General features: G+C 34.1%; 1 protein-coding gene across 2 annotated transcripts in view; it reads left to right on the plus strand.

Moving 5' to 3' along the window:
* Positions 1 to 26512, plus strand: part of SMC6 (structural maintenance of chromosomes 6) — a 68269-nt gene that overhangs the window by 38343 nt on the left and 3414 nt on the right. For both annotated transcript variants that reach the window (XM_079111133.1, XM_079111132.1), the window contains 8 exons: positions 2630 to 2765; positions 4419 to 4499; positions 5561 to 5731; positions 9094 to 9231; positions 10328 to 10473; positions 13974 to 14099; positions 17297 to 17402; positions 24186 to 24338. In XM_079111133.1, the coding sequence (XP_078967259.1) occupies positions 2630 to 2765; positions 4419 to 4499; positions 5561 to 5731; positions 9094 to 9231; positions 10328 to 10473; positions 13974 to 14099; positions 17297 to 17402; positions 24186 to 24338 (1057 nt within the window). The remainder of the gene's footprint in view (positions 1 to 2629; positions 2766 to 4418; positions 4500 to 5560; positions 5732 to 9093; positions 9232 to 10327; positions 10474 to 13973; positions 14100 to 17296; positions 17403 to 24185; positions 24339 to 26512) is intronic.

Here is a 26512-nt window from a genome sequence, read left to right on the forward strand (position 1 = left end):
TCATCACTTTGACAACAGTATTCAGGGCTTAGAACGCAAAATATGTTCTCTTGACCTTTGATCGCACAGTGTTTGTTACCTGTCCACAAGGATTTGTAAAGAAATTTAATTTAGATGGTAAATGAACTATATTACTGTGTCCACCATTGAGTTCTGCTGATTTTTTCTCAGGGTCATTTGCTGGTTTCATTGTGGCTAATGCTTCTTATGTTTCTGACTGGTACTCTGAGTTGTATCATTCTAGAAAGGTCTGTCAACGCAGTTAGACCCATGCCTAGAAAAATAGAGCAGTTATAGGAGACAAACTGAGAAATTAAACCAAAAATTATTAATTCAAGAGCATGCACAAAGAATTTTTGTACCATAAAAAACATGATTTCTGACTTGAATTAATTCAGTTGTTTGTGCCTATATTAATGACTTAAAGATCTTAAGTAGCATATAGAATGTAAGTAAAAAAAATACCTAAGAAAATTGAGCGAAGTATTCTAAATGACTTGATTGTTTAGGGAAAATGAGAGTTTAGTTGTAATAGATTTCTTATTTTCAAATAATACTCATTTTCATGTGATTTATGAAAGCAGTATAAAATAATTATGATGGATATTGGAAGGGTTAGTAAAACTTCTTATTTAGCAACAGAAAAAAAGTGACATTTGGTTTTATTCATTATCCCAATGTGGTTTTCAGTTACATAATATGTAAGCAAGCTTTCAGAATAATTACTGATTTTGTAAAAATATTGTCTACCTGGGCATGGTGACACACACCCGTAATCCCCGCTGTTCAGGAGTTTGATGCAGGAGTTGCAAGTTCAAGGTCAGCCTGGGCAACTTTAGTGAGTTCCTGTCATTAGAAGAGAAAAAAATAGAAATAGAACTCAGTGATACTTCACCCCCTGGGTTCAATCCCTAGTACCAGAAAAAAATGTTACCTTTTCATTTTTTAAGTCCTTTTTTCAAATTTTTTTCTTTCATTTGTTTCTTCAGACAACAAGATATTTAGTGATCACTAATGTAACCTAACATGCCATGCATGTTTTGGGCTTAATCTAAGCCTCAAGTTCAGCTGGAAACAGAGTACACAAAAATTCTCTCCTGGAACTTGAATTAAGCAAGGGGAGGTAGACTGCATGAAAGCCAGGTCAGGTGGTTATCAGTGTTGAAGAAACAGACAAAGCACAGTGCGAAGTGAGAACCAGGTCCACATCATCAGGGAGCGTACCTGCAGTCGCACACAAACAACTTTCATTTGGTAGCAAGTGCTCTTTCTCCTTGTAAGAATGAATTAAAAACTAAAGAGGAATACTGTATGAAAATGGCATTTAGTCCTATCTAGAAAAAATGAAATTGTCATGTTTAGCAATTTTGTGAATGAGTTGATTGCTTGAATTTTTGCTGATATTCAGAAAATTGTATGATAACACTAGTCTTTGATCATTTTTTTTTTAAATTTTTGGTTTAGTCTCAAGGTTCCATTCCATATTTATTTACTTGGTAAATTTTGTCATTTGCAAAATGACTGTTAGTTAATAAAGGTATAGATTTGTATATGATAAAGTAAATATTTCATGCTAGATGCTGTGGAGCCATATTAAAATTTTGCAACTGGTCCCATTTTTATCAGAAATGGTATAGCTTTCTCTATTTTTATCATTCATCATTTATTCAACTGACATTTAGTGATCTTTCTTTTATTTGAAAATTCTACCAAGGTATATACCAGTGTATAGTTAATGTACTATTTCACCTACCAATAAAAAGGAACAAAATGCTGGTGATTTTGAAGCATGGACTGAAAAATTGTTTCAGATTTCAGAGGTATTAAAATGTGGGAAAGTATGCATCTCAGTGTAATTTGGACAACCCTTTTGACAAGGAAAACATTGTTCACAGCAAAGGTGGTTTTCTGCCTCCAGGCACACAGCTTTGAGATGGGAACTTGATTCAGTGAGGCAGGGAAGCATCTGAAGCCACTTGACTCTTGCCTGGAGGGTTTGGGCATCTGGGTCCTTATCTCCATCTCTTTTCCTTGAACTCCTTTTCACTCCCTACACATTCTTGGCATTTTTTTTCCTATCAGCAGAAAATGTGGAGCTGTTAGTTACGTCTATTTTCATCACTGCCTTTGTGTATGTTTTTCTGAATTCTCCCCTGGTTGGCCCAGCTGATGAAAGCTTTAGAGAATGCAGTGAAGTTGTCTTTTCTCCCAGACTCGCTTTTGTGTTTCCATAGTGCTATAGATATTGTAATACTGTGTCATGGTCACATTTTAGTGTGACAGTTTTTTTCCTGGTTTTATTCCTTTTGAGGAATCCTGCCTTAGTTCTGTTTCTAATTCTTCCTACCCCTGTGCACACATTCATGGCATATGGAAGTCATATTGTAAATACAAGTATTTCCTTATATTGTAAATATAAGGAAATAAATAAAACTTCAGTTTGGAAGATATTTTTTAACATTTCTGTAATAGATTTTCATTTTATTAAAAATTTGCCCAAATTATAAACTGATTTAATAGAAGAGGATTTTGTAAACAAGTTATTACAAACAAGCTTTTCTGTGACAGTCAAAAGTGTTTATTACATTGAGAAATAGATTTAAAGTATTTTTTCATCTTCTCTTGAAAGTGACTTGGAAAATGAGGTTGAAAATAAGAAGGCCCAGATAATAAATCTTCAGCAGCATCTGTCTGCCCTTGAAAAGGATATTAAACACAATGAAGATCTTCTTAAAAGGTGCCAACTACATTATAAAGAGTTAAAGGTAAAGAAAGAAGACCACCTCGTTTTGTTTTTGTTTTTCTCATTTTAACACTTTCAGGTTTATTTTAAAATACGGTCATTCACTTCAAGTAGAAATTCTCAAACTCTTTGGCTGCAAGCCCTTACATTCTTAAATGAACTTTCATTTATGTGGATTATATCTATCAATTTTTTTTAATGTTACAGACCGTATTTTGATTCATTGTACACAAATGGGGTACATCTTTTCATTTCTATGGTTGTGGAAGATTTAGATTCATATTATTCGTGTAATCATGCATGTACATAGGGTGAAAATCATTCCACGATTTTTCATACCCCACCCTCCCTCTCATTTCCTTCTACATAATCTAAAGTTCCTCCATTATTCTCTCATACCCTCCCCCCATTATATATCATCATCCACTTATCAGGGAAAACATTCAGCCTTTGGTTTTTTTGGGATTGGCTTATTTCACTTAGCATGATATTCTTCATTTCCATCCATTTATCTGCAAATGCCGTAATATTATTCTTTTTTATGGCTGAATAATATTCCATTGTGTATATATACCACATTTTCTTTATCCATTCATCTGTTGAAGGGCATCTAGGTTGCTTCCACAATCTAGCTATTGTGAATTGAGCTGCTATAAACACTGATGTGGCTGCTGTGTTACTGTAGTGTGCTAATTTTAAGTCCTTAGGGTATAAACTGAGGAGTAAGATAACTGGATCAAAAGGTGGGTCCATTCCAAGTTTTCTGAGGATTCTCCACATGGCTTTCCAGAGTGGCTGCACCAATTTGCAACTCCACCAGCAATGTACAAGTGTGCCTTTTACCCCACATCCACACCAACATCTCTTATTGTTTGTGTTCTTGCTAATAGTCATTCTAATTGGAGTAAGATGAAATATTAGGGTTGTTTTAATTTGCCTTTCTCTAATTACTAGAGATATTGAACACTTATAAAAATAAAAGTAAAATTTTTGCCTCTTGGTTGTTTTGGCTGAACATAAAACTAAGAATATTTAATAATTAATTTCAAATACTATGAAAAATATATTTTTCAAAACCAAAAAGATTTTAGAGAGATTGGCGTTTTAGATTTTTGTAAATTCTAATGTCCGTTTCAGTAAAATTCACTTGATTTATATCAGTTTTTACATTCAGTCCCTTGTGATATTGTGCATCATATATTTATAAACCACCTCTATGTTTGTGAGAGAATGCTTCTAAGAGTGATGAATTATGTTTTAGTGTTTTTTATGAAAATAATTTTGACCACGTAGACTCCCTTAAAGGGTCTGGGGATGCCGAAGGTTTACTTGGATCTTACTTTAAGAATCAGTGGGTTAGAGTGATCTCTAATTATTTGAAATTTTGGGTGTTTCAGAAAATTACTTTGTGTATTCAAAAAAGTCATCAGTTTTAATATTAAGGTGGATTACTTTTATCTCTTGCGGGGGGAATGGATTAGCAGTGAGAATGATGCTGGAAGAATTTATAACTTCCTTTGGTTGGAAGGCGCCACTTGTCAGTCATGGGATCTTTCTCGGTCATTGCGCTTTATGGATTAGTGCATTCTTTATCCTTTCTAAGTATTTTTCTTTTTCTTTTTTTTTTTTCTTTTTTTGTTTTAATGTTATTAAATTTTAAATACTTTCCTTTCAGATGAAAATAAGAAAAAGTATTTCTGAAATTCGGGAACTTGAGAATATAGAAGAACACCAGTCTGTAGATATTGCAACCCTGGTAAAATTCTTCTCTTTAATTGAATATAGTGTTTAAGGATAAAACTGTCATATAGGTTAATGACCATTAAGTCTCAGGGTTTTTTTTTTTTAATCCTTCACTTAAAGCTACTTTTTATGATTGCTATCTCCATGCATTATTATGTTAGAAACTGCCTGACCTTCAGACATGTTTTGTGTATATAACTTAATATGCATAGTTGATTGTCTTCTGCTTCATGAAATAAAACTTCATCAAAAACCTAATTGTGCTTCTGTACAATAGCCCATTTAGTCATCTCAGTTAAACAGCATCAGTACAAGTAGACAGAGAAGGCAATACCACCTTTTAGTCAACCATATTTTCTCTGCCTTTCCTTCCTTGTTTTTCTCTTTTCCTAAGTTAATGGTTCCCACTTTAATTCTCCATGTGTTTGTTATTCTCTATTTTCTTCAGACATCTGTTCATGACATTCAGCTTAGCTTTTTCTGAGCTGCAGTAAACAGACAAGTTATGCATCTTGTTAAAAATTAGCAACTATTTGTGAACTATCTACTTATCAGGCAGTATATTAAGTGCTGAGGAATAAGCAGTGAACAAAGCACCAGAGTCCCAGGCTAGCAGAACTTCACTCTCATGGCACCTGCTGTGACTTTTTACTAGAAATGTTTCCACTTTTTTACTTTTTAGTTTTCTGTTTTATCTCCTTTGATTGATAGATTAAATTTCATGAAGGCATGGACTGTGCCTTGAGTTTTGATAACATCTCACACATTGTGTGGCATAAGGTAATATATATTATACCACTAACTATTTTGAAAAAAGGTTAGTAAATAAAAGTTATTTGTTTTGATTATGATCTCAATCAGAATATTGTTTGACTTGTGTGCTAAATATCTTCCCTTCTTATTTTTGTACTTTTATTTCCAAATTTACCATTAAGGATATGAAAAGATTCTCGTGCTTATCTTTGATGCAATTTGTCTGTAGCCTATAGTTTTTCCTCACAGAATTGGTTCATTTTTTTTTTCTGTTTCATAACTTAAGTCTATTAACTTTATGTGATCTTTAAATATTATCAGGAAGATGAGGCTCAAGAAAATAAAATCAAAATGAAAATGGTTGAGAAAAACATGGAGCAACAAAAAGAAAATATGGAGCATCATAAAAGTCTTAAAGTAGAAGCGGAAGACAAGTATGATGCAATTAAACAGAAAATTAATCAACTGTCAGAGCTAGCAGATCCGCTTAAGGTATTTATCACTGTTACCCTGTTTGTGGTGTATTTTATGTTTTAGTTTTATGTCCAAAGTGTATTTAAGGATATTACCCTATCGGAATTATTGATTAAATGTAAATATAACCACATAAAATGGAGTGTTGCGAATGGTAGAACCAGATTTTTCATCAGTTTTCAATTAGTATAAAAATACTTCTGCTTTTTGCCTTTAGAATAAACCACTGAATTTCTCTTTCCCCCAGACAATTACAGCTTTTGTTGCCTCTTTATTTTGCGATATATTTTTTTTCCAGGACCAAAGTTCAGGGACATCTTATACATCTATACAATTTATGTACTTGCCTGTTCTTTTGTCCCACCTTTCCTTCAATAATGGATTAATTACTGTAAACTACAGCTTGAAATAAAGTCCTGCCCAACTCCCATTCATCAGCCTATCTCAGTTACATTCCAGGCTGAAGTCAGTTTTTTATTTTTAACTTAAGCTTTTTGAGGCTAAATTTAAGGAAATAAAGTTATTTAACAATTAAATTGTGTAAATTTCCAATCTTGCTAAATAGCTTAGTTATTAGGTAGCTTATTAACATTATGAATAACTCATTTTCAGAACCCCAAATTTTATATATGAGACACTGAGAAGAGGTAATAGTGTATTTTTACGGGAGAGAGTTACTGATATCACTCTAATTTTCAGGGAAATTGCCCCCTTTGAATCCAAATGTGTTTAAATATTTTTAAAGTTTAAAAGCATTTACAGTACTTTATTTGTCTTCATTGGAAATTTTAGAAACATAGTGTGGAGAGCTGGGAGAAGGTGGGAGGAGAGAGTTGGAGGAGAGCTGCACAGAGCAGCTCTTCCGGGGGGTGGGGGTTCTTCAGCATCCTGGGCCTCCCTGGGGTTCCTACCTGCATTGACAGCACAAGGTGACTGGACTTTTTCTTCTTAGAGTGAGAAGAATAAAAATGAGAAAGTAAGCTGAGTTGATTAGGAGGATTAGAAAATTAAATTGTAAAGTACAAGGAAAAATATTCAGAATCTTGAGAAAGATAAATGAGAAAATAGTTACTATAAGAAATAAGAATTAAAAAGACTAAAAATTTAAGAATAGAAAATAATATCAAATTAGTTTTTTTTAAAGAAAATAAATAGAATAAATAAACATTAAGAATTTCAGTAGTAGAAAAAGTAAAATTCAGAACTCAGGAGTTAACAGTGAAATTATTTTTAAAACATAGAGAAACATTTTCATAGATAATTGAATAGGGTTACTTAATCAAAATGTTGTACTCCATCAGAAAAGAACAAACTTAGCATGTAAATTATTTGTCTCAGGAAAAATAAAAATGAGAAATGATGAGGAACAAGCTATTTTCTGTGACTTTGTCTTGTGTTTGTTTTTTGTGGTGCTGGGGATGAAACTGAGGACCTCATGCTTGCTAGGCAAGCACTCCACCCCCCGGGCTACACCCCCAGCTTGTATTCTGCTCTTTTAGGGATCTCTAGGTTAAAGCAGTTCTCGGATCTGGGAGTCCGTAAATAAGTTCAAGAGCAGAAACTGGGCAGAAGGAATAAGAATTCTTGATCTTAGCTCTTAACCTTGGCTGCAGATCATTGAAAGGTAGGAGGTGGGTCCTTTAGTAAACCTGCATGTAATCAGCCAGGAGGAGACTTCTCCTTCTCCATGTCAGGACACACAAGGTGTCAATAACAGCCCAACCAAGAGGATTTAGGAAACAAAATAACTTAATTCCTTAGAATATTCCATCATAATATATAATCAGCTTCCAGATATAATTTTTTTGCGGGTAGGATTTTCATTTTGTGATGAGGGATAGTACAGATTGTAGAGGGCTCCACTTAAATACGCAGCCGTTGAAGTCTTAGCTTAGGTACTCTTGTTTTCCCCCACTTTGAACAATTTATTTTGATTTGCACTCACAAACGTAATGCTTTTGGTATAAATTAAATCCTTTGTACAGGAAATGACATCCACATTGAGCCTATGAAGATAAATGTCTGTAGTAGTAGGAGGGTCTCTTGGTTTCTGATATGAATAGTTATTTTCCTTTTCTGAATTTCTATTCTCTTTTATGATATTGTTTGGGATTCTGTTTATTTGTCTCTTTTACAGCTATGATTCTTGAAGGTAAACATGATTATGGTATATTTGACCAATGTCAGGCTCAAAAATACAAATAAAACTGACTAAACTGACTAAAATTTATTTGGTGGTTCTTACATCAGGAGCCTTTTTTTTTTTTTTTTCCCTGTGCTGCTGGGGATCAAACCCAGGGCCTTGTGCATGCAAGGCAAGTACTCTATCAACTGAGCTGTGTCCCTAGCCCCATAGGAGCCTTTTTAAAAGTCATTTTAGTGAGATTATTGATGTACAATAAATATGCATATGTATATGTGCAATTTGGGCTGGGGAGATAGTTCAGTTGGTAGAGTGCTTGCCTTGCATGCACAAGGCCCTGGGTTCGATCTCCAGCACAGCAAAAAAAAAAAAAAAAAAAAGTACAATTTGGTAAGTTTTGACATCTGTAAACCTGTGAAACTCTCCCTACAATCAGAAAAAAGAACATAATCCTTCATGCCCATAAGTTTCCTTATGTTCTTTCTTAATCTCTCCCTCCCTATTTCCTGACCCTTATCTTTAGATAACCATTATTTTATTTTCTATTACTGTAGTTTGCATATTTTCTAGGATTATTTTCATTAGTCCCCACTTATCCACAATTTTACTTTCTTTGGTTTCAATTACCCATGGTCAACTGCAGTCCAAAGTAGTACTTGTTTTGATCTTTCAAGAAAGAGACCACTTTGACAAATATATATATTGTTATAATTATTCTGTTATTGTTAATCTTTTGTACCTAATATATAGGAAAACATAGCACTTATAAGGTTCGTTAATGTCCATGAACTATATCCCCACAAATTAAGAGGGCACTCTTATATCCAGTACTTACATTAAGTTTTTTAAGGCAAATGATTCTTTAAAAACTACCTTATTTACAAAAATAGAGTTGAATGTACTGTAATGTATGGAGACTTCTTATAAAAATTTGGATATAAAATGATTTTTTAATTTTGGGAAACTCCTCACTTCAGACATGTTGTAAACATAAACTCTTTTTTTTTTTTTTTTTTTTTTTTGGTGCGGTACTGCAGATTGAACCCAGGGCCTTGTGCTTGTGAGGCAAGCACTCTACCAGCTGAGCTATATCCCCAGCACGTAAACATAAACTCTTAACACTTGTCTTTTCATGCAGCATAATCCTACCCATTTTAGTGAGTTGTTAATTTTATACCTGGACTGGCAAGTTTTTTAAAAATAATCTTTACAAATTGTTTTGTTTTTATTCAAACAGGATGAGTTAAATCTTGCTGATGCTGAAGTGGATAACCAAAAACGAGGGAAGCGGCATTATGAAGAAAAACAAAAAGAACACTTGGATACGTTAAATAAAAAGAAACGAGAACTGGACATGAAAGTAAAGGAGCTGGAGGTTGACTATAACTTTTTTTATTTCATGTTAATTTTTTTTGGTAGCCTTACTCATGATTATTAAAGTGTGTTTTCTCTAATGTCATGTTTTTGAAAACAGACAAATGTCTGAATTTGTTTCTTATAGACTAATAGGTGCTTGGGTGAATCACCACAAGAGGCGGCTTAGGGACCCTCATAGTGTGAAGACTTAATAGACAAGACTCCAGCAATCCCATAGAGGTCTGCATGGCTGAGAAAATGGCACTCTCCTGGCCAATATAGCTCCTTTGATGCCTACTTAGCCAACATATTGTCAGAAAAAGTCACCCCTTCATCTGAGTCTCTGGGGTGTGGTTTGGGCTGGATTTTAGCTCCTGCCAACCATACTTGTTGACAACTAAGTAGCAACCTTGACTTCAGGGAATAAGTTGAAACTAGTCTTACAACTAGATGGATTCTAGTTTTGCTTATATCTTAAGGAAAGCAGTTTAATCTCTGTAATCCATTTCACTATTAAAACTTAGTAGAGAAGGTTTTGAGTATAAAATAAATGTTGGTATGTAAAAGTTCTTTGTATTTTTGCATCATTTACAAATACTAGGGTCTTTTTGTTTGTGCTTTCAATTCCATTGATGTTTAGTATGCATCGTAAAGCACATGGAAAATTTGTGTGAGACCTCAGCTCCTTGTGGGCCACTTTTTTGTGACTGCTCTTTTAAAGTTTGTTTCAAAGGAAATTGTGGAGAGCTTACAAGTTATCAAAATTACACACAGTTAAAGTAATATTCTCTTGAAGATTTATAACAGTTCTGAGCTGTATCCTTAATATAAAGTTTAGATAAATAACATTGATATTAAGTGTAATTAAAATATAAATCTTGAACATAAGTTCAGAATTTTACTTGGCATATTTTGGCAAAAATGGTATAATGAATTATATAAGAAAAATTTTAAAGATACTGAAGATTAGTTTAATTGCACATACCTGAAATCCCAACTACATTGGAGGTTCAGGCAGGAGGATCATGAGTTCAAGCCCAGCTTGTGCAGACAACATAATAAGATCCTATCTCAAAACAAAACATTAAAAAGATACTAAACATTTGTATTCTTAGGAGAAAATGTCACAAGCAAGACAAATCTGCCCAGAGCGAATAGAAGTAAAAAAGTCTGCATCAATTCTAGACAAGGAAATTAATCGATTAAGACAAAAGATACAGGCAGAACATGCTAGTCATGGAGATCGAGAGGAAATCATGAGGTAAGTGGTTGGTAGCTTTTCTGGCTTATTATCCAGGCATATTAGCAGGACATAAAAAAATGTTTATCTTTCATTTGAATGAAGTGTTGCTAAGGCATATTGTTGTAGCTGAACTAGTTTGTGTGAGTGTGTGTGTGCGTGAGTGTGTGTGCGCGTGTGTGCGTGCGCGCGCGCGTGTGTGTGTGTGTGTGTGTGTGTGTGTAAAACTAGGGAATGGAATCCAGGACCTCATGCATGCTATGCTCTGCCACTGAGCTGTACCCCAACTCTGAACCAGTCTTTTACATATGTGTTACTGAAAATTAACTGTAACATTTTCTTTTCTGAATTCTTAAGTATGAAATGACATTTTTAACATAATTCTTTTTATACCTGTAAAATTCATATAGACAGGAAAATATTCCATTTCACAAATCAAGTAATGGAAATCAAAAATACATCATGTTAAATTCTACAGAAAACCCATTAGTACTTCAAGCAATGAAATTTCGGTGAAATGGATAGTTTTACATTACTGGTAAAAATGAAAACTCTGGACTGGGGATATAGTCCACTGGTACAGCATTTGACTGGCATGTGGGACCTTGGGTTTGAGCCCCAGCACAACCAGGAAAAAAATAAGTTAAAACTTTAATCAGAGCACAGATTCTAAAGAAAGAATGTTTCAGTTTGAGTTGCAGTACTATTGTCACCTACTGATGTGGCTGTGACAGTTATCTAATCTCCCTGAACCTTAATATCCTCATCTACAAAATGAATGTGATTATAATACTTAACCTTAAAAGGTTAGAAGATTTAGTGAGATACTCCTTAGTAAACAGAATAGGTGGGAAATGTGTATATTAGTTATTATTATAGTCTTTTGAAAAAGCATTTAGGCAATGTGTGTCTAAATGTTTGTTAAAATTTCAATGATCCAGGTTATTTTGTTGCTGTAACAAAATATAAAATTGAGAAAAAGTTTGTGTTGAGATGTCTGTTGCATTATTTGTAACACTGGAAAGTTAGAAATAGTGCGCAACTATTGAAGAATGGCTAAATTACAGAAGATTGCAGCTGTTAACACCATGAAAAACTTAATGTAAAAAAAGAGAATACAGGAGTGATTTATTTATTAGATGTTACTAAATCCCCTCCATGGGTTAGGGAACATTTTTGCATTTGCACCAACATTGTTTGAGAGGATGCTTCCCTACAACCTTGCCAACAGAGTATATTTTATAAAGGTTCTAAGTAGTTTTCCTGTCCTGTGATTGAGAAATGGAATATTTATGTAGTTTTAACTATATTCCATCATTTTCAGTAAACCTAAAACCTTTTTCATATATTTAAAAACCAGTTTTGTACCTTGAGTTATCTATATTCTTTCCCACTTTTTATAGCATTTTAAACATTTTTCCTTTAAATTTAAAATTTTAAAGCATATTTAGATAATATGTATTAGAAATACTAGCCATATGTTGTTAGTATTTTACTCAGTTCATCATTTGAGTTCTTTTAATTGAGATTTTTTTTGTTTCGTTCTGTTTTTTTTTCCACTAAAAGATTATTTAATTCTTTTTATTATTATTTTATTATATCTGGATTTGGTGTAACTTTTTCTTGTGTGTGTGTGTGTTACCAGGGAGTGAACCCAAGAAGTCTTAACTCAAAGCATTAACTGAGCCATATCCCCAACACCTTTTATTTTTTATTTTGAAACAGGGCCTCCCTAAGTTGTGGAGGCTAGCTTGGAACTTAGTGATACTCTTGCTTAATCCTTCTGAGTTGCTTGGATTACAGGCTTGTGCCATCGATCCTGGCTTGGTATCAAATATTTTAAAAGCCTTTCTCTACATCTAGATTATGGAGGCACCACCTATGCATTTTTATAATTTACATATATTCATTTTTTTAATATTTAGATCTCTGTTCTATTTGGAGTTTATTCTTGTGTTTAGTGTGAGGAATTATTTTTTTTGTTTTCCAGATGCAACCATTTGAAAAGTTGTTCTGTTTCCTGTAAAATGACTCATATGTGACCATTGTCTATGTTTTTGCAGATTCATAAGTATTTTCCTCTAGCTTTTATATTTTAGAGAATAGTTTTGTATAATGTAAAATATTTGAGTTAGACTTTCTCTTGAGTATCTTGTTTACAATTGCACTTTTCTTTAAAGCCCTGCAACTTGTCTGTAATGTAAGATTCTGTGATTTCTTTTCCCTTTCTATATGCATTATGTTTTTTAAAATATGTAAGTTTAAGTCTTTTAGAAGTTTGTTTATCTTTTGAATATTTTCTGTTTTATTGTTTTGAGGTTTTCAGTTATACATATTTTGGATACTTTTGTCTTCTATCATTTTGTCAAACCATTTTTTAAAAATTTTTGTTTTATTTGTTCTTTATTTCTATTAATGTGTTTTCCATGTTTCTGCTTGCCTCTCTGCGTCTTCACATTTTGATTTCATATCTGCATTCTTTTTTTTTTTTTCTTCCTCAATTCTCAGTCCAGCCCAAACTTCTCCCACCTTTGGTTCTCCAGGTTCTTAATTTACCTCTTCCTACTTTCCAGTTAATCACTCTCATTACCTGTTCTTTGAGGTATTTTATTTCTACTTTGAGGCAGTATTATTTCCTACTAGAATTTGAATCATGTTTCCTTTTAATTTATGCTGTTTAATTGAAATTTTTATCTGTCTTTTTAGTAGTATTGTTCTAGTAAGTTTTTTATTGTTTATAGAATTTTGCTGTACCTTTATAACTTTTTTCCATAAATATCTTTATCCACACATTTTTTTGTAACTCACTTTTTAATAGCTGAATTTTCCTGGACTGATTATTTGAAGGCTGGGAAGGGTAACTCTGGGAACCTGGACCAGGGTTTCCTCTTATACGTAGGTAGGATCTTTCCCTTACTTCAGTCTCAGGTGGTCAGTACTGCCTTCTCTGATAGCTCTTCTGAGTAGCCTTGCCTTCCTTCTCTGACTCTTTGATCTTATCTTGTTCAGTGTAGAGAGATTTAATATTTACCCTTTGTTCAGTATTTTGGACATCTGTCACTAAGGGAAACCCATTTTTTTCCACTTATCTTTTTTTATTATAATCAATAACACACATTAATTATACAAATTAATGGATTTTGGCTGTGATCTTTCCGTACATATACATATGATGCTTTGAATTGCATCCACCTTAAGCTCCCCATCTCTTCCCCAAAGAAACACTTGTGACCCCTTCATTTTGAGAAGGTGTATATTTGCTGGTATCTCTGAGATCTGCCAACCTGTATTCCTCTCCTACTCTACCTTCTCTGTGGCTTGAATTCTTCTCATTCTGTAGTGCATTTGTTCTGTGGAACCTGTTCATTCTGGAGGTGTGTTTTGACTGGGAATTAGGAGATCAGCTGTTACTTTGTACTCACCATATTTTCTACCCTCCCATTCTCCCAGCTAATTGCATTTGAGATTGATTTGCATTTCTTGTGAATATTTAATTACTTAATATTTTGTTTGTAAAATAGGCAGTACCAGGAAGCAAGGGAAACATACCTTGATCTGGATAATAAAGTAAGGACTTTAAAAAGATTTATTAAATTACTAGAAGAAATAATGACCCATAGATACAAAACATATCAACAGTTTAGAAGGTGAGTATATTAAAAAATTGCATATTTTGCATTTTTCTCTTCACATTATGCTTTATAGATAATAAAACTAAGTTAAAAGAATATATGTTGTGTTATTTGTAACAGAAACCATACTTACTTGTCATTTAGGATTCTGTAATCAGAGAATTCTGATTTGAAGGAACTTTTAATAGGAAGCAAGCTTGTCCAACTTTGCTACTCTGTTAGATACTCTTCACTAGATGGCTTATAGATGGCTTTCATTGCTTGAATAGGTTCTTTGAATGAGAACTTGTTGGTTATGAAAAAGCCTGTTTTGCACTTGTACATGGTTTGGTCTTAGGAGATAAAAGAGTTGGTGGGGCCTATTAAGGCAGTATTCCAGTTGATTTACCATGGTCTATTAGAATAAGATAGCTCTGTCAACGCAGAAACTGTTTAACTCACTGTTGTTTCCTCACTGTCAATTGTGTCCAAAATATAGAAGGCACTTGGTATACATTGGTTGAATAAATAAATAGGAATATGAACAGCATATTCAGAGGTGCATGTGCACAGATTCTTAGTAATGGATTGACCCCAGCTAATACCACAGGTGGCAGAATTAAATGAGAGGACAGTTGATAGGGAAGGATGACTCTGAACATATCTGGATCCAAGATACCCTTATCCTCCCACTCATCTCTGTTTTTCCCAGTGGCATTCCTTTAGTAACATGCTTTTTAACTATCTTTATATACAAAATTCTACAATCTTTAGACCATAAAACGAGTAAAAATACACCTACCTTCAGTACATATGGAGAAATTTAGATAAAGCCATAAAGAGAAATACAGGTGACCATATTCCTTAATATGCAGGTTAGTTTTGAAGTGCATATTCAGTTGTTTTGTTAGTTGACACAATAATAATACGTATTTATAGGTTATAGTATGATATTTCAATTCATGTAGACAATGTGTAATGATTTGATTAGGGTAATTTACATATCCATCTCCTGAGACATTTATCATTTCTTTGTATTGGGAATATTCATAGTTGTGTTTTTTAGTTTTTAGATGTATTATTTAAACTTGAATTAAATGGAATTCATTTTTATCCCATTGAGGCTGTTTTTAAGGTGGAACTAAATGCAGCCTTTAATTGGGGTTAATACATCAAGGCAGTACTCTTTCTGAGTACTCTGTCTTGTGAATTATGAGGTTCTTCACTCCTGCCAGTGGGAACATGAATTCTTCATGTCCCTTTGGGAGCCTAGGTGCTTCTGCTTGCTTTTCCCAGGCTCACTAGTGTCTCCACACATGTGAACTGATAGTAGTCAGCCCAAGACTGGAGCAAAACCTTGGTCGATCTCTGGAGTTTTCCCTGTATGCCATCTTCTCCTCTCTAGTCTTCTGCTCCCCAGACTTGCAGCTCTGTCTCCTAATAAGAAGATACCAGGCTCTATGTAGGGACCCACTCTCCTTACTCTTTCAATGAGTAGGAGTTGGAATATTCATAGGGCTCAATTAATTTGTGTCTTTCAGAGATCATTGTGACTCTTAGCTGTCTGTGCCATCCAATATTCAGTCTGAAAACTGTTGTTTCATATTTATTATCTAGGTTTTTAGTTTGAGGCAAAAGACTAAACCCAATCTCTATATCTGTGTGTTTCCAGGTGGAGTAATTTTGTTTGTATATGATTACCCAGAAATTGACATTTAAATTTATTTTTAAAAAGTATTGCTATTGTGGTTTATTACCTTGATATGATGCTTCACTGCTGACATGATCTATATTGCTTACCTAGTCTTAGGAGGAAAATAAAAATGCTTAAAATTTTCTAAATTGTTTGCTTCTTTACTTTGGAGAACCTTGCCATTTCATGACAATAATCTCTAGGCATCCTGTGAATGGAAGCAATTGAAGAATACATATTAAAACTTCAAGAAAAAAAGTAAACCAAGAATTCTGAAAACCAGCTAGTAGTGGTTGCTGTGGTAGCAAAAGAGAATTCAGACTGTCAGTATTTCCTAGAGTGGGGAGTTAAACAGTTTAGGGAGGAAATAGGATGGAAAAGAATAAAATCAAAGTTATTCTTAAGAAATAAGCCTTACACATTAATGAGTAAAGATGGTTTAAAAACCTTTACTATCTAGAATTTATTTTTTTCACACTTTTTAAATAATTTTTATTATAACAAAACAATGTAAAGGCAAAATAAAACATCTATCAGTAAGTTCAACTAGCCAGAGATGTATCATTGGCTGCCATTTTGTTTTATTTTCTTTATTTCCTGTATGGATGTAGGAAATGTATGGAAATATACATGCATAGACACAGCTTGTGAATTTGACATTCTACTTATTTTCTAAATACCATTCTATGCTAAAAAGAACCAGGGTTTCATGGAGAAATGGCTGGTTGCAGACCTGGGCAGAGAAGGTACAAGAGAGCCTCTTGCTATGCCAGAAAAGAAGGAAAGCACTTAAGGGTGGTGGGGAGGATGACAATTAAAGGACATAGGAGCCAACTTGAAGGGGCTTTCATTGGCAAAATTTGGGACAAAGGTGAGGATCAAAATAAATAAGGACAATAATGAGTAGTTTGGATAAAATGGTACAGTGAGTAAAATGAAAAATTCTGATTTCAACCTGATAAATAAAAGGTAAATAAGTAAGTAATATTTAAGAAAAAAGGAAAGTTCTTCATAGTACAATGTCTACCTACTATGTAGAGAAGAAACTAGAGTTTGCATTGTGCCAGGCATTGTATAAAGCATTATTATAACAATAAAGAGATTGCCCTGACCCTTTTTGATACTGTTAAGTTGGGAGGAAATAGGCAAATGAATAGTTTAATCTTTAATTTTAATACCTCTAGAGCTTAATTCTTTTAAGGACAAGAATTGTCTTATGTGTTAGAGTAATAATGTCTCATATAAATTAGTCAAATGATTGGTACATTCATGTGGACTGACTTGTATAATGGGGTATATTAAATGTGGGATGACATCTTCATTACATAGATGTTTATTATAAAAGTAAATGGACTAATTAAAATGTGGGCACACAAATGAGTATAAAAACACAGGAGGAAATAAACACGTAAAACTCACCTATTAAAGGAACAACCAATGTCAACATTGTGGCATATTTCTCTTTGCTTAAATCATGGTGAAAATACAGTTCTGTGTATCTTTGTCCTCTTTTTAATATGCTCAATTTCTTCATTTTAAGGTGTTTGACTTTACGGTGCAAATTGTACTTTGACAACTTATTATCTCAGCGAGCTTATTGTGGAAAAATGAATTTTGACCATAAGAATGAAACTCTTACTATATCAGTAAGTATCTTAATTTGTTGCATTGTAATCATTAAGGAAAATTAGCTGCTTTTCTTTTGATGAAATATTCATGAGCTTTAAGCTATTGTCTTTGGGAAAACAAGAACTTATTTCTAAGTTAAGGGTACTCTTTTTTGCTAATGTGTTAAAAGTTAAATTTATCTTCCTGAATAAAGCTACTAGCTTAGTTTTGCTTTTTTTCCCAGACAACCACATTATTTTCTTAGGATGATAATTACGAACTTTATTGTCATTGGCAAGTGGTTATCTTGTCTTTCTACTTCATTAGTTCCTTTTTAAAAATTTACACAGCATTTTAAGTTATGTGGGACACTAAGGAAAGGTCATAGTTTCTAGTTACTTTGCTGAAAACCAGGAAGGTTCTGCCTCACATAATTGTTATTCCATTGTTTACTTCTGAGGTAGTCCCTAGCTCCAGCCTCTTGTGAATAGGCAAAGCACATTCAGCTTTGTGGGTTCTGTGGCTATGGATTCATTCATAAGTGATATGTATTAAAACGCGGGGTATGGGGCTATGGCATTAGAAATCATGTAGTCAGTTCAAGAACAACTACACACTCTAATCTGGGGAAAATTTTTCAAATACTTATTATTCTTAGTACCATAAATATTATCCTATCATTTTAATCCTTGGAAGATATGTTATGTGTTTAGAACATCTGACATTTGGAACCTCTGCATTTTAGCCAAATCAGGAAGTTAATTTTTACCCTCTCTTTGTTTAAATTTCCACTGAAGATTCATTGGTAGCTTCTCACCTACCATCTTTTAAATTTTCTAAATAGTCACACATGACAGTAGAGTGCATTCTGACACGATGTGTGTACATGTGCTTTGGGTCAGGCAGAGGGGAGGGAGTGTGGGAGTAGGGAGGCCAGTAGAGTGAACTGGACATTATCACCCTATGTGCATGTGTGATGCACGACCAGTGCGATTCTACATGATGGATGACCAGAAGAGTGAGAACTTACACTCCATTCTGATATGTGGATCCTACCGTTCATTTTTAAGAGACCCTGTCATTAAAGATAGAAATGTAAAAGTACTGTGAGGAATTGTGGGTAAAGAGGCGATACGTCTTGACAGCTCATTGTTTTCACTGCAAACTACAAGAAAACCAGGGAAATAATAAAAATTCATTTTTGAAGACATTGGGAAGCTATAGAAACAACAGCCAACTTGGAATTTCAAGGTATAGGAGAGCCTTCCTAAAGTAAGCTGACAGTTATTGAATATTTTCTTTCCTGGAGGCATTTGCTGATTCTGGAATTTTGGTGGTTGTTGAGGGAAGACAGTAGATATTTGAGAAGTGTTAAGCATGTGACTTAGGTTTCGGAGTTCTGAAGTTGTGCACAGCTGGCTCAAGGAACAGGGATGAATGAAAGATAAATTAAGCCTTACTAAAATTGCAACTCAAATCCAACCCAGCTGTCTCCCAGATTGACTTGTCAGCCTTACCATGCCTCTGATTTCATAAAAGAATATGTTTCCCCTCCCTTGGTGAAATATTATGTCATCTGGAGCCTCCATTGTTGTTTTACACAGAATATCAAGCTTATGTCCTATGATTAGGAAGAAGGCAGTTGTATCTGTACTCATCCATTTCTGTTCAACATTGTAGTAAACGTTCTGACCAATGCTAAAATTCAAGATGAAGAACCAAAAGGCATGTATTAGAAAAGAAAACGTCAGATTGTCTTTATTCACAAATAACATGGTCATCTGTGGCAGAAATCTGATGGAATCTACAGAAAGAGCTGCTGTAAAGTACAACTAACTACCAAGGTTGTAGACACAATCAATGTGCAGAATGAACTATATTTCTATATATTAGCAACAAATGATCAGAAGTTGAAATTTTAATAATATCATTTATAGTAGCATCAAAACATGAAATACTTAGACAAAAATGTGACAAAAGGTATGCAAGTCCTCTAAAATGGAAACTAAAAAGAAATACTGAGAAAATGGCATAAATATGGTGTTCATGGATCAAGACTCAGTATCAAGGTTTCGGTTCTCCCCAAATTGATCTGTCGATTCTACACGATTTCTATCAAAATACCAGCAAGTTTTTTGTAGATAATTGACAAACTGATTCTAAATGTACATGGAAATGGAAAGGATTTAAAATAGCCAAAACAGCTTCAAAAAGGAAGAACAAAATTGAAGGACTTGAAGACTTTCTATATAACTACAGTAATAAAGACAGCAGGATACTGGTATAGAGACCTTAAGATAGATCGGTTAGTGAAACGGGATACAGACTGCAAAGGAACAGAAGGGAAGTTTGGAAATGATGACTATATTCTTTATCTTCGTTTCATACATGTGCATATTTGCTAAAACTTAATCAAATTGTATATTTTAAATATGTGCAGTTGTATTTTATACCTCAAAGCTGTAAAAATTACTAAATAAATGAATAAGCTTGTAAATGTGACTCGTAATTTTTTAAAGTGGAAAGTAGAAACAGACTCACAGATAATAGTAACAAGAAAGAGCTGACTGATTTTTTTTTTAACCATAATTAACAGGTTAAAGAAAGTAGAGTTAGCAAATAAACAAAATGAACAAAAAAGATGCAGAGTTTCAACATAGAATTAGAATATAGAAGAATCAACAGATACTCTAAAGCTGAAAAATGCAGTTTCTGAAATTAAGAATTCATTGACTGATTTAACAGCCAACTAGGCACAGCAAAAGATATAATTAGCAGAACTCAAAGGAGGTCAAAGGGAAGTACCTAAAATGAAAAGCATGAAAACCGAGGAAGGAACACTGAATACTGAACAGACGTTTAGAGGTATGCGGGACACAATCAGTAGGTTTAACGTAAGTATAAGAGGTGTTCCTATAGAATAAAGCAAAGAATAAGCAAAGAACGATACATCAACCCAAATTCAGAAACCCTAGAAAACCCCAAGTGAGACAAATATGAAGAAAGTCACACCTAAACACATAGAAGTCAAACAACTGAAAACCAGAAGCAGAGGGATAATATTAAGAATTATTGGAAGAAAAAAAATAGATCATTACTTTCCATAGAGCAACAATAAAACTGAAGGCAGACTTCTTAACAGGAATTGTGGAAGATCAATATCATCTGACTTGAAAATACTGTTTTTTAAAATCCTGGAATTTAGAATTCTATAACCAACAAAATGATCTTTTAAAAATGAGGATGGAATGTCTTAGTTTTCAGACAGAAGCTGAAGAAATTCTCCAGTGCTCTTGGTTCATAAGAAGTACTAAGGAATGTCTTCAGGTAAAAGAAAAGTGATTCCAGATAGAAACATGGAACTTCTGAAGGAATAGAGATCCCTAAGAAAGGCAAATGTGTTGATATGAAATAGCTTTGGCTGTCTAGAACAGCGATGAGATAGTGTCTTGAGGGATTAACAAGATATAAAAAGTGAAGTACGTGACAGCACTAAAAGGGGATAAAAGCATATGGAGCTAAGCTGTTGTAAAGTTCTTCACATTTTGAGAAGTAATACCATTACTAATTTATGATCAACTAATACATCAGAGATATGTGTTACAATCTCTAGAGCAACCACTAGAAGAATATAGATAAATGACCTATAGCTAGATTTACAGGTAATTATATTAAGTATACATGGAATAAATAATTGAACTCAAAGGAAAAGATAGTCTGGATAGAAGCATGTAAGAGCCAACTTTATTCTGTTAAGAAGAGATACTTAATAAATTTTAATGCTGGAACATGGGACAGAGAACTCTTCTAAGTAAAATATGGAAAAAATGTGTACCATGCAAATATTAGCTGAAAAAAATCTGGTAAAACAATATCAAACCATAGGTTTTACACAAGAAGATACCATAAAAAGCATTTTACAGTGGTAAAAATTACTTTAAAAAACACTGTAATTTTTACATACCTAATAAGATAGCTTCAAAATACATAAAAGTTGCCAGGTGCTGTGGGGCACACCTACAATCCCAGCAACTTAGTGAGACCCTGAAAAACTTACCAATACCCAGTCTCAAAAAAAAAAAAAAAAAAAAACTCGTTGGATATGTGGCTCAGTGGTTAAGCACCCCTGGATTCAGTCCCTGGCACCAAAACAAAAATTGATCATAGACCTCCATGCCTACATGTAAAATATAAAGCAGCAAAGCTAGAAGAAGAGAATGTCTTCTCTTTCCTCCACATCCTTAATGGCCATTTAAACTAGGACCAGATAATCTCATTGTGGTTTTGATTTGCATTTCCCTGATGACTGATGATATTGACCATTTTTTCATAAATTTATTGGCAGTTTTTATTTCTTCCTTTGAGAAAAGTCTTTTCAGATTGCTTGCCCAGTTTTTAATTGGATTTTTTTCTTGTTTTTATTGAATTTTTTGTTTTATATTCTGGATATTAATTCTTTGTCAGGTCAGCAGTTTGCAAATATTTTCTCCCATTCTACAGGGTATCTCTCTTCACTCTGTTAATTGCTTCTTAGTTTGATATAATTCCAGTTTTCTATTTTCCGTTTTGTCACCTCTGCTTTTGGGGTCTTGTCCAAAAGATTATTGACTATACTGTTGTTTTAAATTAGTTCCCCTTTGTCTTTCATAAACACTATTGGTGAGAATGTAAATTAGTACACTCATGGAAAACAGAATGGAGGGTCCCTCAAAAAATTTTTAATTTTTGAATTTTTGAATTTAATGAATGACTGAATGATCAAGCAATCCCACTTCTGGGTAGGTATCCAAAAGAAATCTGCATACAAAAGAGATAGCTGCACTGCCATGTTTATTGATGTCCTTTTCACATTAGTCAAGAAGACATGGTGTCAGCCTCAGTGCACATAGTAGATCAGTAGATAAACAAAATGCGTCATATGTATGTAGCTGAAGTATTACTCAGCTGTTGAAAAGAATGACGTCCTCTCATCTGCAGTGAAATACATGGAACTAGAGGACATATTAAGGTAAATGTGCCAGGCACAGAAAAACAAGTACCCCATGTTATCTTTTATACATGAAAACTCAAAAAATTTGATATGAACATAAAATAGCGATTTACTAGCAGGTCAGAAGGGCAGGGGAGAGAGGGGGCAGAAGGTTGGATAATGAGTTCTTAAGCACAGAAAGAATAAGTTCTTGTTTCACGGAACAGCAGGGTGACTATAGTTCACAACATATTATTTATTTTATGAAGATATGGAAGAGGAACAAAGGCTCAAAACAAAAGAAATGATAAGGAAATGGAAATGCTGATTACTTTTACTTGATCGATACATTCTGTGCATATGTATTAAAATACTATATATTCCTAAATATGTTTAATTATTACATGTTAATTCAAATTAATAGAGTATCTTCATGTTCTTTTATGAAGATTTGTAAAGTGGGACACAAAAAGCAATAATCAAGACTGACAGTTTATTACAATAAAGAACTATTCTTCATCAAAAAAGTAATATTAAAAATGTGATGATGGAAGCTGTAAGCTGGGAAGATATTTGCACTGCGTATGTACCATAAAGGACTCAGCTAGAATTTTAAAGAATAATAAATATTAAGAAAAAACTTATATCCAAAAAGTTAAACAAGAACCTCATAAATTAAGATACCCAAAGAATGAATAAACACATGGAACAGTGCTCAGAATCGTTAGTCATCAAAGAAATACAAATTTATACCACAGTAAGTTACTGTGCAACCTCTATTAGGATGACTATAATGAACAAGGCTGGAAATCTTGCATTGGTAAGGATGTAGATTTAGAACCCTGATCCATTTCTGGTGGGAGTATAATTTTGTAGAATTCATTTGAAAACCTGTCAAGGTCTTTTAAAGAAAACAGTTCCACTCTTGGGCATAAACCTAAGAAAAATGAGTGCTTATATCCTCAAAAACATATTGAGTATATGTTTACATTTAAAATTTTTGAAACATTTAAAATTTTTGAAACTTTTATATTAAAGATTACCTATTTGAGAGCAACATTTTTTCAGATAGTGATTTGGAAAATATTGGCAACTAAATGCTATTAGTATAAACTGGGTGGTGCTGTTTTTTCACTTTGTTGAATATGCATGTATCTGAAATTCTGTCAAAATGAAATAGAACTCCTCTTAATGGATTTTATATTATTATATCAGGAAATTGTGTTAAAGAAGTTGTTTTTAATTTCATTGCCTTTTTTTTTATTGTTCCCATGAGCTTAAATCGGCAAAGAAGAATTATTTAAACATATATTTTAATCCATTTCTGCTGTGATTCCTTGGCCGTTTTAAGCATCTTCCAATTGGTCCAGTGTTCTTTTATACTGAATAATTATACTTTTTAAAGCAGCGTAACCACTAGATGTCAGTGTAGTTCAGGTAACAAAATATTATCTCAGCACTCTTAAATGTTTGAAACAGAAAGTGTCAGTACTAGTTTAAATTCTCTATTTTGATAAATAATGTTTGGCTAACATTGAAACTTTATTAAATCTTTGGAATTTTGATGTGTTAGATTCAGTTACAGTAAAAAGTTTCCAATTTGATTCTCTTGAAAGTTAAAAAAAAACACTTATGTGGCTCACTGTCTTACTGTAAAATATTTTGAATGGAATAGATACTTTCACACCACCAAATCAATTTATTTCTATCCCCTTTCACTTACCTCCCCCCCTTTTTTTAACTTAAATCCATTCCTTCTGATGCTGTGAACCATGCCTTTTTTACCTGTGTTGTAAAGAGTTGACTTTTCCCACACTTAGTTTTTATTCCTTGTCACCTCATTTTCTTCAAGGTTCAGCCTGGAGAGGGAAATAAAGCCGCCTTCAATGACATGCGAGCCTTATCTGGTGGTGAGCGTTCTTTCTCTACAGTGTGCTTCATTCTTTCCCTGTGGTCCATCGCCGAATCGCCTTTCAGATGCCTGGATGAGTTTGATGTTTACATGGTACTGTTAAATTTTAAAGCATGTAATTTTTGTTAGTTTAAAATGTACACTTAGAAAGCAAATATTGCTTAATTTTTCTCATAAGGGGAAAGAGCCTGCCCTGTCAATCTTTGTGGTAGCAGGGAAGACCCTAGAGTTGGAGTTCTGTCTCTTGCTACCATACTGTGCATCCGGAGACCGTCCTGAATTTCATCTCTTCTCTCCTATCTGTCCAGCCAATAGACTGTCCTTCAGCCTCTTCCCTAGCTTATTTCCATCAACTCAGAAACATGCTCAGGCTCTTATATCTAACACAGAATCGTCACTGGGTCGTCACTCTTTCTTTTACTATTTGCTGTTGGCTCTCCTGTGGCAGTGTATATAATATAAGGCTATAAGAGCATTTGACTTTGAGGTTTAAAAACCTAGGATTTGAGGCCTCCCTCCACCACTAATTACCTAAGTGAGTTGAGGCAGATATTTAGCTCTTGGGGGCTCAGTTTCTTCATGAATGGAACAGGTTATAAATGCTTCTTACCGGGCTGGGGAGATAGCTCAGCTGGTAGAGTGCTTGCCTCGAAAGCACAAGGCCCTGAGTTCGATCCCCAGTACCACAAAAAAAAAAAAAAAAAAAAAAAAGCTTCTCACCCCACAGGGTTGTAGTGAGGATCAAGTGAGATCCTGCATGTGATGTCCTCACATGGTGCTTTCGAATCAGCAATTACTCTCTTACCTGCTTCTCTAAGTCCACTGTAGTCTGGATTTAGGCTACCCTACTCCAGCAAAACTTGTTTAACAAAAATTATAAATGAGCTTACACCTACTCTATTTCAAGTCCATGGCACCACAGACCTGTCCTCCATCCCTCATCTTGCCAGCTTCACAACTTGCTTCCTGGTTTTACTGTATTCTGCTGTTCTCATTCTCCTGGGCTGCCTTCTCTAATTCTGGTGTTCTTAAATGTTTTCTTTGTTTGCTTATTACACTATTATTGATTTTCTAGGACTCTGTATCCTCCTTCCTACTCCCTACACACTCATGGGTGTGTGCATACACACAGACACACAGAGTCCCCAAAGCTGTTAACTGCAAATGGGCACTTACCAGTTGGAAGCCTCTCATCCTGACATGTCTCGTACTTTCTAGATCTGTGTGCCCGCTGGTTATCACCTGGTAAACAACCAGCCTCTCAAATGCAGTTTGTTTGAGACTGAGTGTGTCTTCTTCTGAAAGCCTTTTGCTTTTCCTGAATTCCCTACCTTGTTTAGTAGCAAACTGTCATTACCACCACAATCACCTAACTTCGAACCCTGCCGTTTATTTATGATTCTTCCTTCCCTTTTACTTCAGCTAGTCTCTGCCCTCTTCTCCCTTCTAACTGTGACTCTGGTGCTTATCATCCCTCTCTCTCTCTCGTCTGCTGAGAGCATCTTGTCCATACTCCCAGACTTTTGCCTCGCTCCTCCATTGGTGTGTCCTCTACCTTTTTAGCAGGCTTATATTCTCTAAAATAGATCTGATCTCACCTATGTAAAGCCCCTCAGTGGTTAATTATTATATTTGGGGTGAAATGCTTAATTCTGTAGGGTAATTTTGAGACCCTACATGGGGTAGTATTTGTGGACCTCTTCAGCTGCACTAAGCTCTTTGTAACTTTCTGAACATGACATCTCTGCCTAGCAGGCCTTCTTTAACTGTGTGTCAGGCCCTGCTTATCTTTCAAGACTTGGCTCACATGTCACCCTTATGACGCCTTCTATGACCACCCAAATCCTCTCAAGCAAGATTAGAACGTCTAAGAATTTCCTTGACGCTGCCTTAACGTATTATTTTTATATTATGAAGATACATAAATTTTATATTGTATATTATGTACTATAGTATTTTTCATTGTTATAATCACCTACTTTCATGTTTGAATCTCCCACCAGACTATAACCTTTTTGAGGTTATTAACTATGTCTTAATTATGTTTATGTCTTCTAGCACTTAGCCCATAATAAATACTTAGTAAATAATTATTCACAAATCGGAATTTATATTTGTTAGTGCTCTATAATTATTCACTGTCCGTTTTTTCCTTTTATGTCATTGCTAAAGATGGGTCAGAATGCTTCTAAGAATTATCTTCAAGCTAATTTACAAGTCAGAGATGATAATTATTCTTTTCATGCAGTGTTTTTGTCTGAAATGTC

The sequence above is a fragment of the Sciurus vulgaris genome, assembly GCF_902686455.1.
Source record: "Sciurus vulgaris genome assembly, chromosome: 14".
Taxonomy (NCBI): domain Eukaryota; kingdom Metazoa; phylum Chordata; class Mammalia; order Rodentia; family Sciuridae; genus Sciurus; species Sciurus vulgaris.